Genomic DNA, 17,375 nt, shown 5'->3' on the forward strand with positions numbered 1-17,375 from the left:
CCGACAACTTAGTGGAATAGTTATTGAAACATCTAAAACGAGAAAGTGAAATCATGCATTCGTCAATTAGCAGCGATTTGCAACTTACACACTTGGTATCCAACGAATACGCTCATCTGTCTCAGTACGCAGTGCCGCGTTTCCTCGGAGGGACCGCAGAAATACTATGTGGCAAATGTCGAATTAATGATCGGTCATGGTACAGTTTTGTTCCATACGTGCGATGCAACTGGCCCAGATATTCTGTTCCCATTTCATCTATGTTTATACCGAGTGCGGGAGTGACATTCCACGAGCTGTTTTCATTCCACCACATTCTTGTTCTCGTTGTGTTGCCTGTACAGATGTGTTTCGGTTCTATAGAGGAATGTAAGATCGACACACGATAGATGGTTTGTGTGGTGTCCGTTTCTCTTGTTCAGTAGGAGTTGATATGTGGTGATCCCTTTTGTAGGGGAGTTTAAATGTCATTAGGCTTGACGGGCGTATGAAATCCTGTTTTCACTCAACTATAGAGTAATCTAAAATGACGTAACTCGCACGGTCAGTTTCAAACATGAGCTGATCTCATTCGTACCCACTAAACCTCCACAAATTTAGTATTTCGAAACACTCGGGCATTTTGGGTGCCCTTCAATCCCGGTAACGTAATCACAACTCCTTGAATGCATGCAACATCTACCATTGATCTCGTGATCACCAAACTACACTTGGTCACCAGCCTGTTATGGCCAAAGGTAAGCACAAGGAAGACGAAAAACCTACTCATTTGAGTGAAATTAAATCCCAGCTCCAACCGACAAAATGTGTAGAACAATATTTCGGCGAAAATATCAATGCATCAGCCATTCTCAACGCTTCAATGAGAAGCTCTTCAGATTATAGTGAAAATCCACGTGTTCCAATTACTCTAAATTAAGTGTCGCTTCACGTTCTGCAGAGGACAATTCGGACGTCACTTTACTCGCAGTAATTTCACTTCAGATCGTAGCATCTCACAAATTCCTGCCAAGATTATCCCCGTGCTTTTGACAGTAGGAGCGATAGCTTTGTTAGTCAAATAATTCGTATTCCGGTGAAGGTGTGTGATCCGCAAGAGTAATGCTCATCCGAACAAAAGTTAGTCCTTGTATTCAAGCACGGATTTCACTACTCCGTCAAACTTTCCGTCTCCTTCCGATACAGCGTCAAAATGGGAGGAGTTGTACTGTGTGAAGAACAGTGTGAGGTGTCCTTCGAACTGGGACTGGTACACGCCTACTTCCCGGAAGCTTATTCCGGCATCATTTCCCTTGTATGGAATACCGATTTCCAACCGCAACTGAACACGTTTTCACTCAACCGAGATGCACTGGCACGCTATGATCCACTGTCAATCACTGTTGAGGATACGGTATTCACTTGGCCAACAAATGAACACGTCTCCGATGTGAGTAGACTTCAGTCCCGGTTAAACATTATCGCAATGGTATATTCATGTCAGACACCTGTAAAAGTGATACTCATAAGGAGAAACAAATTCTGATAGCCAGGTTCATTCCTAAGAGTTCAAAAGAATTTATCCTTTATCATTCTGTCGCATTCGTTGCGGTCAACATCCATTGGAATGACAGCTGTGTGAGCAAAAACACCGTTGACGTATTCAAACTACTTGGATTATTCGGCTCGCCAGTCATCATGAGACACTGCGGTGAGCAACATTCATAGTGTAGGTTATTGATTTATGAATTGTGTAAGCCCCACAGGATAGCAATCATTCATGTTAAACGACTAGAAATGTAATATTTACTGTTTACTCTTCAGCACACAACTGAACGCGGCGATGTACACCTTCTCAGCAACATTCGGTTTCACGATAAATCTTATTTTGCGCTCGGAACTGACTTTCTACACCGAATCAAACTACGCTTGAAAGCGCGTGGGACTACGTACGTGGAAGTCGCCAAAAATCCGCGATTCCCCTAGCTGTCGCATTCCAGGTGTTGACAACATATCAAACTTTATTTGTGTTGATTAAATCGCTGCGTTCCCAGTCGTCTTTTACTCAATTCGTAGGCCACACTGACGTCTGCGTATCTTCGTGCGCCATACTGATAAACAGAAAAACATACCTGCGCTTTGACAAACTCCTTATTTGACTTTCGTCGCATTTGGTTTCCGTAAACAAATTGCACCGACTATGAACGAAAAACCTAAATTAGGTGGTCGGTTAGCTGAGTATGGTGGGTTTACAACCCGCAACCAAGTATGATGGCCAACAATATTTTGAAAGACGGCGGCAAACAAAGAGATGACAGAGTAAGTGATGAAAAATTATAAAATATGAATTGAAAGTCTGTCTGATATGATGCAAAGACGACAGCACTCAGAATTGAAAGACTAGGAAACCGGTAATGAGACACTTGTTGTGAACGCCGCGTTGCTTGCTTCCTGGTGTGCCCGACCATTGGCGATGCCAAATCCCTCGGCGTGAAGGTTTCTGACGTATAACTGCGGTTTTCCGAAAAACTCGAAGACCTTGTATACTCCAAAGAATGATGGTCTTCCGCTGGTACGAAAACACCCTCGCCAAACACTATGTATAGATCGAACTCACTTATACTAGTGGTTCTCAACGTTAAAGAATACAGTAGTTTCACATATACGAAAGTTGTTCATGGGAATTTCAATATCCACAATAACTATGGGCGATTCGCATAAGGCTTAAGGCCTTGAATCAGCTATTTTGATGCTATATACCGCAAAACATTTCTCGCCGAATTAAGTTTACGGTTCTTCTTGGACAGGCATATGGAACCTTGGTTGAATCTGTGTGTTCGACTGTGAGCGAAAGAACAAATGCACTGTGTGAATGACAGCATCCAAATTTGTCCGAGAATGCATCCATCCCAAAGATGCAAGCCCAATACTGTACCAACAAAGCATTCATCTGTGATCTGAGTATTGCCGCATTTTTTCACGGGAATCACGAAGTCATGCCCAGTGATAACACCAATAACTCCCAGTAGATATCTGACAGGAAACAGGGGGCAACGAATGAAGTACATGCCTAGTTGATACAGCAGAAAGGAACATGTTTTCCTTTTTCAGCTACGACCTTTTGTGTCTTTTGTGGACCAGTCACTTCATCCCTACTTAATACCGTGAACCCCGGTCTGGATAGTCGCTCGATCGCCTGGTGCGCTTGACCAAACCAGAAAATCAATGAACGTGTGAGTCAGCTGCTCTATTGATCACTGTCGCGTACAAGCGGCAAAAGCGATACTTAGAATACAACTCATCTGCCAAGGGCGAATGAGCAACAACCATCTCTCAACGAAAACCGGTTATTCCATTGGCAGTTATGTAGTCCCGGTTCGTTCAGAGCTGGCTCCCATAACAATACCCAATAAGAAGTCTCGTTTTGAGGAAACACGCTCGCTTGCAACCGTGGTGGAAACAAATGGTAGATGTAATGTCGTGAAGCACATGCAGCCCATTCGTAACGTGTATCGACTTCATATTTCAGATCTCTAAATCTTCCACTGATACTTTGAAAAACTTTTTAAGGAAGATAACATTTTATATTCGGTCAAACGCATTTGAAATCAGTAGCACAGACGTTCCATTTCTGACTGTCTGGTTACATTTTCTTGATGATGAGTTATCAGAGTACCTGATTTTACCCAAATGTGTGGTTATAGAATAGATCACATTGACTGACATCGAGCCTGCATTCGAGTAAATCGCCTCTGTCTTGTTCGGATGATTCTGAGTGAGGTCTTACCATATCCATGAAAATTTGAGTTTACAAACACCATTAGAAATCAAAGAATCTGTGTGAAAAACAACTCAGTGTAAGCTGTTTCTATGCGCTTTGATTAATTTGCCTCGGCTCGGGACAAGGAGGTCGCTGTCTGTTTTCGAAAAAGTTTGGTGACAATCGGTAGATTTATTGCTGGGCAAAGTTTCGCTTTTGAGACAAAAGCTTCGTCAGGCCAAGTGACTAGGTTCCGAGTTGGTCGAGATTTAAGGCGGAAGGAGAACCAATCAGCTAAGTCAAGCTAAATCTGTGTTGGGTGTCGGCCGAGGGATTTTTGTGTGTTAGAGTGGTTGAACAAGTGTTGGGTCGGTGGGGAAACATACATGCTTTGGATCCAGCCTACGGTCTAGTTCTTCTGGTTCGTTGTTCTTCAATAAGGCCTGTTTTTGAAACATTTTCGGGCCTTGTATCTTTAGTCTTTTCAGGTGGTGTATATTGAAGAGGATGGGAGCATGATAGTGCTATTGTCTTTTACTCGAAGTAATATCAGAACGTGAATGACACTAACAATAAACAGTTATGTATAGTGGTTACCAGAGACACTAGTACAACCGAATAATACACAAAGGGAATAAGAGACTTATCGAGTTCTTCGTTTGGTAAGTTGTGGTAGATGCAGCCGAGGTTTGTAGGACGCAGTGGAATTGAATGCGGGTCTTGACTGAGTGTGGTGAAATCTGGCCTGTTTCTTGTCGTTTGATCCAAAACGATATCGAGCCCAGACTTCTCCTGCACAGTGAGTCGTGCGTGGGTTTGAACTGACCCCGGTCAAGGCCCTGTGTGAAGTGACGAGCATCGCAATCCTGCAGTTTACGTTGTGAGTGAGGATGCGCTTGCATTGTTTGTCTTAGGATACGATGCCAGTAATCTCGGTTAGTCTTGGGGCCACATTTTAGCAAAATACAACAAGACTGCTCGCAACGCTGCCTGATGTATAAGTTCTTGGATTCACTTCAGAGATGCATCACCAGTCATACTGCAGCTTGAAAGCTATTCGTGGCCCACAAAACCTCAAAGTTTCCTTCAACTACAACCTCGTGACGTCTGATTTAATAATGATCCTCATCGGTTCATCCAAAATCACCCTTTCGCAAAGACAAGAATGGTGTTGCCTGTATAGATCAGGTTCACTATGCTTTAATCAGTGGCACATACGAGATCAGATTCCACCCTAACACCTCTTCGATCAGGAAATGCAGTAAACATGGAGAACCAATACAGTTTATTAGACTTTAACGTTTTTTTCGGACAACTCGTAATAAGCACTGCCTCATTCTCCTAGTTAGCGAGCAACCTGTAGCTGGTGAATGGCACGCCTTGTTGTGTACTAACCTCATTTGACTAGCCCACCGAATTAAATTCATACCTAAGTGATACATAGTTGATAAAACCTAGTTAACGAGGTTGTCGATTGTAGCATAATTCTGATGCTCAATAAAAGCGAGGTATGAAGGAGGGCTGCGTTACTCTACGCCGTTATTCAAATTTTTGAGCACGAGAAGTTCATCTTGACTGATCACGGGGGTTACTCGCTAAGTTACGGTCACAGGTTCTATTATGGGGAATTAACAAGGTTACGTAGGGTAAAGTCTAAACTGTTTGGAAGGGGGCGGTAAATTCAATACCCACAGGGTGATTTAGAAGACTGAGACACTTGTGGTTCGCGAATTTTTGACGCATACTTTAGGCAGTAGCTGAGTAACGCATAGTTAGTAACGCAACAGCGTGAATCGGTTTCATAAATGTCTAGTTGTGTTGCTGCACAGGTATAACATTCACAGTCCGCAGTTAGTAAAGTATACCGAATGCTAGATTGCGACCGAAACTCACTAACTCTGACTGCACGGTACGTTTCCGGGTATGATTGACCAACTAGTGAAGTTATGTTCTATCACGTCGGTTGAACAGAATCAGAATTTTCCGGGCCGCTGATTCGTCGTATTGACGAAAATCTCTGTTTCATCGATTTCGTCAAAAACAGATCCTAATCGAAGTGTCTAGACGCAAAAAGTACTTTAGAATATTTGACATGCTCCTCACAAATGCATGACTTAGGTGACCACTGTTGAATACGTTTGTACAGAATGTGAATTACACAACCACAGATTCATTAATCTAGTTTGCATGTCCCCAGTAATGTCCAGCGATATGGATCCCCCTATGGGCGAAACCATATTATAGCAGGACGTGTGATCCAGGTAACACAAGAAACTCCGTCCACGTCACGGTCTTCGGTGAGGATGTTGTTTCCCAGGTAGATGAGGCCAAACGAATTTCACTTTCACCAATTGAGAGCGTGGCCGGATTATGTTTCAGAATGCAGTGGTGGAATGAAACTTGGGTAGTAGAGGAAATTTGCATGGCTATCAAAGTTGGTGATGAATTAGGATGTCTTCTGTTCAAAAACATGTTGTAGTTTACTGTGAACCAAGAACACCATTTCAAACCGGGAGTCTCTGAGGCTAGTTGTCATTTTAGATTTTGTGCTGCGATCACAGGGAGACCTCCTTATTTAGCATCCGGCTGAATAGGGTAGAATTGTCCTTGACCATACGTAGAGTTCAAACGCTTGACCCTTGATGTCTGGTGAACAGCGATCAGTCCAGATGGTTAGAATCGATACTGGCTATGTATCGAAACTAGAGTTGGGTGGCTACCATATGAGAAGGGTATATAGGAGAATATACCACGGCCCTGATTCGATCTCTGCCTCTCTCATCCAACCCAGCTTGACCAAGTCGGAGTGTAGAATTGCCGTTTCTACCGACAACCGATTACCTACCGATTACTCTTTCGTCATCCATTCAAAACGGGACTCAAACCAAGAGTCCCTCACTTAGAAATCGCTAAGTTCTCTAAGGAATGCCCTTAAAGATGAACCTACGTTAGTCGGAGACAGCCTAGAATACATACCACGTTTTTTGCAATCACTATGGACGGTTTAGAACAACCCTGGAACATGATTATAATCCAGCACAATTTACAACTTATCTCCCGATTATCAAGCTGAAATCACTCAAGAATATATTGTTGCCCGTCACTACTCCCAACTTGCTTTCAGTAGACAAAACAACTCACTGTGAGTGGCTGGATTTCTAAGCACGTAATGTCAAACAGCGGAAACGGGATGTCTCGGGAACCTTATGAGGAGTACCGCGGAGTGGCAGGATTCCAGGGCTTCTATATGCCTCATGAGTAGTATTGAAATCTGTTGATTAGCTGTGAAATACACTGACTGTCTCAGCAATCGGTTTCCAGGCTATACATAACTGGACCCCAGCTAAATCGAAACTTTAATGCAATTCAACCAGTCACTGTCTTGGATAAATGGCTCCTCGTTCTACCGTTGGTGTGCCGGGAGAAATAGTTTAATATATTGCTATAAGAAGGACACCGACGATAGGACTTCAGTTCTTCAAGTGAAAATGTAAGCATATAAGTGAAATTCCTCGATTTTTGTGACCTATATACATGCGGGACAAACTACTTAATGTGGTTTGGGGCTAGCCTAGGGTCTAGTTCTTCTGGTTCGGTTCATTTGATGGTTCCTCTTGAACTTCGTTTGAACCTACTGTTAGTCTGTGTGGGTGAGCTAGTGCTAAGATTGTTGTGTACGAGGGATGCTGTGACCTTTGGTCGGTTGGGGTTTCCACCACTACCCCCGGTTTTTTCTAATGATCTTAAGTGGATTGACAACCACACCGTCACTTGTCAACTCGGCTTATCTAAGACCACTTTATGCAATTCAACCAGTCACTGTCTTGGATAAATTAAATGGCTCTCTGCCGTTGTTGTGCCGGGAGAAATAGTTTAATATATTGCTATAAGAAGGACACCGACGATAGGACTTCAGTTCTTCAATTCAACCACTGTCTTGGATAAATGGCTCCTCGTTCTACCGTTGGTGTGCCGGGAGAAATAGTTTAATATATTGCTATAAGAAGGACACCGACGATAGGACTTCAGTTCTTCAAGTGAAAATGTAAGCATATAAGTGAAATTCCTCGATTTTTGTGACCTATATACATGCGGGACAAACTACTTAATGTGGTTTGGGGCTAGCCTAGGGTCTAGTTCTTCTGGTTCGGTTCATTTGATGGTTCCTCTTGAACTTCGTTTGAACCTACTGTTAGTCTGTGTGGGTGAGCTAGTGCTAAGATAGTTGTGTACGAGGGATGCTGTGACCTTTGGTCGGTTGGGGTTTCCACCTCAACTCGGCTTATCTAATGCCGCTTCCCATACGCTCACTAGCTCCACACCCTAGATTCTATTCCACCGCCTTGGCTACCAGCCACTGTGGTGTGAATCGCAGTCCCTGTCTTAAAACTTCCACATTCTCCAAATCTACCCTATGTCCCGTGTCTAAGACATGTACCGCCATCGCTGAGTCTTTGACCAGCGTTTGGTATTCTTCAGCATTCCTTGATGGTTTGTTAATCCTTCTTTTATGCTCACCAATTCTGGTGTGCAATTCCCTGGCAGTTTGTCCTATACAAGCCTTAGCGCAATCGTTGCAGTTAATTTTTTTACACACGGCCCTAGTCCTTTCAGTCGGCAGGGTATCTTCCAATTGCACCAAAACTGGGCGTAGCGTTTTTCCTTTCTGAAAAGCTAACCGAATGTTGGCTAAGTTCAAAAATCTTCGAATAACCTCCGATGTTCCTGCTTTATATGAAATGACTGCTGTGCCAATCCATTCCTCACTGGGTCTAGATACTGTGGCAAATATCTTTCTTAGTTGGCACTTAATCAAACTCATTGGGTATCCTATTTCTTGAAGTCTGTTGGCGCCCTAACACACAAAAATCCCTCGGCCGATACGCAACAGTTTGACTTAGCGGATTGGCTCTCCTTCCACCCTAAATCTCTACCAACCTCAAAACCTAGTCATGTGGCCTGTTGGAGCTTTTGTGTCAAAAAGCGAATCGTTTCTTAGCCCTCGCCACGCGTCTCACAAACTTATGCAGAAAGACGACAGGACAAAATTAGAAAGTTTGTTTTCCCNAACATCTGAGTTGTTCATCTTCACGCTTTGGTCATCAGATGTGTCTTTGTGTAAACGCAGGCCACACCATGTTACAAGGTATCGCTTGGCCTATCGGTTGTCGCCACATAGCCCAAGCGTTCCCCTCGCTGTGAAGTTTCATCAAAGTTTGTCTGTTTTCTCGGCCTAGTTCTAAGTGATAATGAGTTATAGTAAAATAACTTTATAAGCTGTTGTGTATGTGCCACTGCATACATCCCACCAATTTTGGGATAATCCCATTTGGGACTACATCGTCACGCAAGCAAGACCAGCCTACCTGTGTTCACACTCCATCTAGGAAGACCGGACTTATTCTGTCAAGCGCACTTTTGAACACATTAGATTAGAAGTGCATTTATCAGTGAAATTTGCATGAAAGTCTGTTAGTGGAAACAAATGGAACACAGAATGCTGCTTCTGTAAGCGTTTGTGAATTAGGGCCATAGGAGGTCATCACAATGCCCGGAACTGGAGGTTGTTGTCGGTTTTGTCTAAAAACACCTCGTGTAAATGCCGTCCAAAGTTGGACATCATGAACTAGATATTTCTGAATTGAAATGTGAATAGAATCGACGAGGTTTGCGTGAGATATTAGTTGTTGATCAGAAACAACTATATTGGAGATCTTACAACAGAATAAGCCTACCTTATATATCCGTCACAAAAATCACCAAGATATGGGCGAATGTCTTGCGCGATTCGGCCACTTGGTGCTTCCGATGGTATGACGACACTACAAATTAACCCACCCCTTTTTATTTTTGCTTCGCATCGCATGTTGTTACCGTAATAACAGTTAGCCGAAGATGAACGTCACTCGCGGATTTCATCCAAAGTATTAGTTATTCCTCTAGGTAGACAGACATTTCGTGGCAAGGCAAAATCAAATTTCTACCTGCAACGTACGACAAATAATTTAACACAAAGTTTATTTTTATAAAATCTCACAAATGAGAAATAGTTCATGCTCGAATGGTCTTCCACATTCGTGAGGAAGTGGTGACGGGCATTTATCGGAGTCTTCGGCTTGTAACCTGCCAGGTGAAAACACATATCAACAAGTACCATCTGAACGCCTGTGATGTTCTTCCGCCTAGAAAATTCAATGTGACCATTTCTGTCAATTGACTGAGATCGTTCTTGACGTACATACTGGGTAAGCTCGGCTGTTATCACGGTTTGCTGAAGCCTAGCGGTGTACAGGATAATGATGTGAGAAAGGCGCAGTTTACTTCTCAATGATGCACTTGGAATCTTGCGTCTGAGGAAGAAAGAGTTCGTCATATCTGTGATAACATTTTATGCACAAAAGCCGAAAGCACCGTACCGCCTTTTTACTCTTTTTGAGAATCATTAGCAGTGTTCATCTCACGAAATTCAGAGAGTCCCGAACCGCCAACTCTCTGGCCTGCAGATGGTTACGACCGTTTGGTAATCAGCAATTGTCAGTCCTCGTGATCAGACCTCATTTAGATGCCACTCAACCTTCAATCGCGGAACCGAATCACGTGGTTCGGTATTTACTGGCTCCGCGAATGATAATTTCTCATATAGGAGTTTTGCTCAATTCCTGAAAATATTCTTCCCCTCTGCCACTTACAAATTGGTTGGAGGTTAGCGAGACGCGAAATTTCTGATCGCTTATTGAGCGTCGTCATAAGTGCGTATAATACGCACTTATGACGATGCAAAGAATCCCAAATCTCGCTTGAACGTTCCAACCAATTTTATACTACTGAAAAATCTAAGTAGATTATAAAATCGGACAATTCAAAAGATGAATAGAACCTCATCATTATCGGGGAACACGGTCGACGCTTCCCGATTGATAGGGCTAGCAAGACTGATAGATGAGCGGGACCGTACTGTTTAAAATTGTGTGTCAGCTGCATTGCAGGTTGGGGGACCGTGGTTGAACGGTTTAGGCATCAACCAGCACTTGGAAGCATCAGAGTTTTGGTCAACCAGAGCATTCTTGAGGTGCGCGCTGCAGCTGATTCCCAATGTGGATGAAGGGGGCGAAATATTCTTGAGGGATATTCGGATGAAATCGACTTTGCTTGCAGGGTGAAATATGGATCGGAATTTTCAACTTTGCTCGTTCAGTCAAGTCGTCGAAAACTTGGTAGTGGAAAATGAATTTACCCCAATAGACGTTTTATTTTTCTCTCAACGACTCACTGATATTCTCCTTACCTGGATCGTTTTATCGGGGATATGTCAACATAAACTATGTCGAATGTGAAACTAATTTGGTGAAATACCCAACATGATTTGAACGCGGAGAATGTTATTTTAGGTAACGTTTCCGTTGCCAGTGACAATGATAAGAAACCTCAGAATAGTTTGAGTCGTCAGTGTTCTAAGTACGACGAGAAGATTTGTCGAGTCCGCCAAATGGTATCTGTCGGGCTCGTGGACCACCTGCGGAGCCCCTGGTAGCACTCCGAAAACCAACAATTGCAACCTCTCTTCCAAGACTGGAGAAGAGACCGCGGCGAGCTTTTTTGAGGAATCCGCGTTGTTGACGTGAATAAAGAGTCACCGAAGGAGATACATGTCCGCCGACACAAAGATTAGCAGCAGTGCTAACTAAAAAGTACGATCATATGGAAGATGGTAGTTGATAACAATTATTTGGTTTTTCGCGAACATGTAAATATCAAAGGAGACTGAAATTGCATTTGTCGCACACAACCGTATCATTCTCAGCAAACTACGGATTACAGTCCATGAATTCCGTACCAAAATTTACCTTACTGTAGAGGGGATTCGAATCAAAAGTTGCATCAGTAATGGGAATGAAAACTCGGGGGATGGTTAAGACTCGAATATAGTAAAAATGGATCACTACAAGCATGGAGATATCCCAGTTTGCGACCAATACACTCACTTGCAAATCAGTTTGATTTCCACCAGATACCCAACTGGTTCTCTTCCATTTTGTGATATCCCCCTAGCTGAATGTGCTTCTGCACAGAGGCCACCTCATGCTTCAACTAGTACGATATTCGAGAAACCGCAGTATATTTTCATATAGAAAAGTACTCAAAATCTCGCTGAACCCTATCTCATCCGCGAGATTGATGCCTGTAAGCGACAAACTGGGTGATTTCGGGTCTAAGTAAACTCAAACGTCAGCATATCAACAGAGTTACTTGTGAGGTTCATTTTATAAGAAGGGCTAGAAAATTTTTAGAATAACTAATTTCAGATAAAATTCAACAAAATGAATGAGTAAAACGAGAAGCAAGTGGACAATATTGCATCTGGTTACTAACAACAGAAGGTGGAGCAATGGAAATTTGATCACTTGGTTCTCTCTCACTTGAAACAGACAAAGGGGGAAGGATACGCGCTGTTTAATGAGCTCAGTTGTCTATCAAAATGTCCACGTTGCTGAAATCAGAGTAGAACTTTTGGCGACCTGTGGTCTATCTCGCTAGTTCAAACTTCTGCTCATCTTGCTAATCGATTTGAGGATAAACGATTGCCAGATGTTCCGGTTAGCACGCTTTCCTCCGCTATTTCGAGTACTGCGTCGGACAAAAGGATGCCACCCCAAATTGCCAGATCGGTTAGCACGCTTTCCTCCGCTATTTCGAGTACTGCGTCGGACAAAAGGATGCCACCCCAAAAAGCCGCAGTGGATTTCTCTAGTAGTCCTGTCCCTATTCGGCAATTTTATCTCGCCCCAGTGGAATGAATCATGGGTTTTCATTCTGGTTCCGTGTTATGTACGCTTTATTACGAAAAGACGGGTTTCAATAGGACAAAGAGCATCGCCAAAGCCAAATCAACTCGATTACGCGCATAGGTTAACCGGACAGTGAACAGTGACTCGACTATGTGCAAAGTAATCTTCGTCGGTGACAGTTATTTACCATCTTTTTGGCGGCTAACTTCGGTGAGAGTTTGAGGCCCTACAAATTAACGAAACTTTTCGATTGCATGCTACACCCGAAATTCCATTGAAATCATCAACGTTGCATGCAGAACGCAGGCCATCACAAGTGTATAGTGAGGAGATAGATAGCGTCCTAGGTAGAACATTTCATGTAAATATATTTAAAGTGCATTAATCAAATTCATAATAGCCGTCTGTGCACATCATTCCAGCACAATGGGACTGAGTAACGAAACAGAGCATAACACAGATATATATGATTTATATAGAAAGAAATGATAAATCATATATAACATAATATGTAATATGCGTAACATGTAGTATCAAATATATAAAGATAGGGATATGACTAGAGACTCCTCTGCTCATATTAGCTTTCAATGTCAGTCAGCTCATAGCACTCGTCTGAGAAGGTTGAATAGTTATGAAACAATAATGGCTTCATGAAGTCAACAGTATACGTTTGGGAGGAGTGTCAGCATGTGACTGAGAAACAGACCACACTCAGATTCACCGGTGTATGCACGCAGCGACCCCGGCTGCACGCTGATTTGCTGAAAATCGGTGGGATGAAATTTAGTGAGAGTTGCTGCCCCCTCACAATCCGAAACACCTCTGCCGAAATTATGGAGTGTAACACATGCGGCAGTGATATAACTGGGAATCTACTCATTCCAGTGAGTCAGCTTCTGTGAGCTATTCAATCGTGCTTATTAAATACCATTCCTTAGTGTGAAAATAATGTACGTTTTATATTATCCTATGTTACGTTACTCAGTCCCATCGTGCTGGAATGATATGCACACACGGCGACTATGAATTTGATTATCGCACTTTACATGGTACGTTCTACCAGTTTGTGCGGGTAGGACGCTCTCTATCTCCTCACTATACACCTGTGATGGCCTGCGCATGCAGCCGAAAAGTTTCGTTAATTTTTGGGACCTTAAACCCTCACCGAAGTCACCCCCAAAAAGATAGTGAATAACATTCATGAAAGAAACTACTCACAAGGCTGATGAAAACTCTTCGACAGACCACATGGTGAGCCCCACGAAGTGCGAAACCGGTCATGGGATGTCGAAGAGTTTTCAGCAACCATGTGGGTAGCATCCCTCATGAAAATATACTGCGATATCGTTAATTTCATGAATCATGGGGCGGCCTGTGTGCAACACATTCAGTTGAGGGATATCAGGAAATAGGAGATTCAGTTGAGTCTCACCTGCAAGCCCAATTAATTTGCAAATGTGTGTATTGGTAGAAAACTGAGATATCTTCATCCCGGTAAGCAAAATATCAATGGGTCGTTGGGAGAAAAAGATGATGTATATTGGAATTGGTTCATTGTACACTAGCAGGTGCTTGGCGGTTTGATAGAATGAACAGAGTTAGTTATCCCGATCCCTATTTCGCCCCACACACGACGTCGATTTCGCCCGAAAATCCAATAAGAATTTTCAGCTGCTTCATCCACATTGGGAATCAGCGGCTGTGCGCACCTCAAGAATGCTCTGGTTGACCAACACTCTGATGCTTCCAAGTGCTGGTTGATGCCTGGACCGTTCAACCACGATCCTCCAACCTGCGATGCAGATCATACGGAATTGGAAACAGTATGGTCCCGCTCATCTCTCAGTATTGGTACCCGGTCGGCGCGTCCGAGTTCCCCGATAATGGTGGGGTTCTATTCATCTTTTGAATTGTCCGATTTTATAAGCTACTTAGATTTTTCAGTAGTATGAAATTGGTTGGAACTTTCATGGGAGATTTGGGCTTATCTGCATCCTCATAATTGGGGATTATACGCACGTATGGCGATGCCTAATCAATGATCAGAACTTTTGTGTCTCCTTAACCTACGACCAATTTGTAAGTGGCAAAGAGGAAGAATAATTTCATGATCTGAGCAAAACTCCTATATGAGAAATTATCATTCGCGGAGCCAGTAAATACCGAACCACGTGATTCGGTTCCGCGATTGAAGGTTGAGTGGCATCTAAATGAGGTCTGATCACGAGGACTGACAATTGCTGATTACCAAACGGTCGTAACCATCTGCAGGCCAGAGAGTTGGCGGTTCGGGACTCTCTGAATTTCGTGAGATGAACACTGCTAATGATTCTCAAAAAGAGTAAAAAGGCGGTACGGTGCTTTCGGCTTTTGTGCATAAAATGTTATCACAGATATGACGAACTCTTTCTTCCTCAGACGCAAGATTCCAAGTGCATCATTGAGAAGTAAACTGCGCCTTTCTCACATCATTATCCTGTACACCGCTAGGCTTCAGCAAACCGTGATAACAGCCGAGCTTACCCAGTATGTACGTCAAGAACGATCTCAGTCAATTGACAGAAATGGTCACATTGAATTTTCTAGGCGGAAGAACATCACAGGCGTTCAGATGGTACTTGTTGATATGTGTTTTCACCTGGCAGGTTACAAGCCGAAGACTCCGATAAATGCCCGTCACCACTTCCTCACGAATGTGGAAGACCATTCGAGCATGAACTATTTCTCATTTGTGAGATTTTATAAAAATAAACTTTGTGTTAAATTATTTGTCGTACGTTGCAGGTAGAAATTTGATTTTGCCTTGCCACGAAATGTCTGTCTACCTAGAGGAATAACTAATACTTTGGATGAAATCCGCGAGTGACGTTCATCTTCGGCTAACTGTTATTACGGTAACAACATGCGATGCGAAGCAAAAATAAAAAGGGGTGGGTTAATTTGTAGTGTCGTCATACCATCGGAAGCACCAAGTGGCCGAATCGCGCAAGACATTCGCCCATATCTTGGTGATTTTTGTGACGGATATATAAGGTAGGCTTATTCTGTTGTAAGATCTCCAATATAGTTGTTTCTGATCAACAACTAATATCTCACGCAAACCTCGTCGATTCTATTCACATTTCAATTCAGAAATATCTAGTTCATGATGTCCAACTTTGGACGGCATTTACACGAGGTGTTTTTAGACAAAACCGACAACAACCTCCAGTTCCGGGCATTGTGATGACCTCCTATGGCCCTAATTCACAAACGCTGTGATGACCTTGGCCCTAATTCACAAACGCTTACAGAAGCAGCATTCTGTGTTCCATTTGTTTCCACTAACAGACTTTCATGCAAATTTCTTTCATAAATGCACTTCTAATCTAATGTGTTCAAAAGTGCGCTTGACAGAATAAGTCCGGTCTTCCTAGATGGAGTGTGAACACAGGTAGGCTGGTCTTGCTTGCGTGACGATGTAGTCCCAAATGGGATTATCCCAAAATTGGTGGGATGTATGCAGTGGCACATACACAACAGCTTATAAAGTTATTTTACTATAACTCATTATCACTTAGAACTAGGCCGAGAAAACAGACAAACTTTGATGAAACTTCACAGCGAGGGGAACGCTTGGGCTATGTGGCGACAACCGATAGGCCAAGCGATACCTTGTAACATGGTGTGGCCTGCGTTTACACAAAGACACATCTGATGACCAAAGCGTGAAGATGAACAACTCAGATGTTCGATAATTGAACTGCGTGTTTTCAAAATGTATCCTTGATTAAATCATTTGTAGAACTAATCTCGCGCGCATATCATGTCAACTTGATGCGATAACCGAAATGTAGGTCGGGTCGAGTGTATGCGATAGTTAGTGAAACATTGATGAATGAGTTACATTGTATAGAGTTTGCTCTCGATTATGCTGATTAGACAAATAATCTCGAGAGGAATTCGTTCTTTTTCGTCAACTCATATTTGGACGAAAAGGTCATTCCAAAATCCGAACATTTGCTACTATCCTTATTCAACTTCCACATGTGTTGATTTAAGTGAGTGTGCGTGCCTAGGTTCTATTTATCGCCGTGAGATTTTTTATCAATCTTGTGCTCCGATAGAAAATCCGGTATGACTGAGAGGATGTGAATCGATTGAGTTTGAAATTCCACTCCCTTGGACTCTGCCTACTGTTGAGTTCTTCGTGAGTGGATTTCAAACATTGCGCTATCTTAGACTGCAAAAGTGATGGAGGAAAGGGCCAACCAGGATACCGGTCGGATTTAGGTAATCCAGCATAGTTCTTTTAGTTCTTAGCGGGAATCGAAGCCGTTAGAAATGATGTACCCATTCAGTTTTAGCCAGCAAAATCTTAGATGTGTAGCCCACGCATTGTTGTTATTCGGACATTGGTCAAGGCACTTGAAAGTACAGGTTTGCACTGGGACAGGCTTGATCAGCTTGTGACATCTGGACTTGAGGTGAATTGACAACGCCGCTATTGTGCCTACGTTTCCTGGTAGAGTTGATATCAGTTCCCATTATTGAGTTGTGGACCATTTCAAACCAGGACAAATGGTCCAGAACGGCCAGCCAAAACACTTGGATAGGTAAGTTGTGAGTTGACTGGGTGAATTCGGAATGACATCCACTCTTGAAAAATCTCTCAGGGATCACAAACCAAACCTATGCAAGAAGCAGGCAGCGAATATCTCAATAGCTTAAACCCACACATTAAGATTAGCACGGAAATAGAGTCCACATCGGGCACATTACACTTTGTGGACTGTATAATACATACGGTTGGTGGGAAGTTGAAAACGACCATCTACCAAAATCCAACAGACACGGGAACCGTCTTA

At 42.9% G+C, this 17,375-nt stretch overlaps 2 protein-coding genes across 2 annotated transcripts in view; one reads left to right on the plus strand and one right to left on the minus strand.

Annotated features, from left to right (window-relative positions):
• T265_12028 (hypothetical protein) overlaps nucleotides 1-1,965 on the plus strand; it is a gene marked incomplete at both ends in the record, with an annotated part of 43,711 nt that extends 41,746 nt beyond the window's left edge. The window contains 2 exons of the mRNA XM_009178922.1: nucleotides 1,186-1,429; nucleotides 1,804-1,965. Of these exons, the coding sequence (XP_009177186.1) occupies nucleotides 1,186-1,429; nucleotides 1,804-1,965 (406 nt within the window). The remainder of the gene's footprint in view (nucleotides 1-1,185; nucleotides 1,430-1,803) is intronic.
• Nucleotides 1,966-2,111: 146 nt separating this feature from the next.
• T265_15675 (hypothetical protein) overlaps nucleotides 2,112-17,375 on the minus strand; it is a gene marked incomplete at both ends in the record, with an annotated part of 18,300 nt that continues 3,036 nt past the window's right edge. Inside the window, 2 exons of the mRNA XM_009178924.1 lie at nucleotides 2,112-2,177; nucleotides 8,079-8,594. Coding sequence (XP_009177188.1) covers nucleotides 2,112-2,177; nucleotides 8,079-8,594 — 582 coding nt within the window. The remainder of the gene's footprint in view (nucleotides 2,178-8,078; nucleotides 8,595-17,375) is intronic.

Source organism: Opisthorchis viverrini (assembly GCF_000715545.1).
Source record: "Opisthorchis viverrini unplaced genomic scaffold opera_v5_767, whole genome shotgun sequence".
In the NCBI taxonomy this organism is placed as follows: Eukaryota; Metazoa; Platyhelminthes; class Trematoda; order Opisthorchiida; family Opisthorchiidae; genus Opisthorchis; species Opisthorchis viverrini.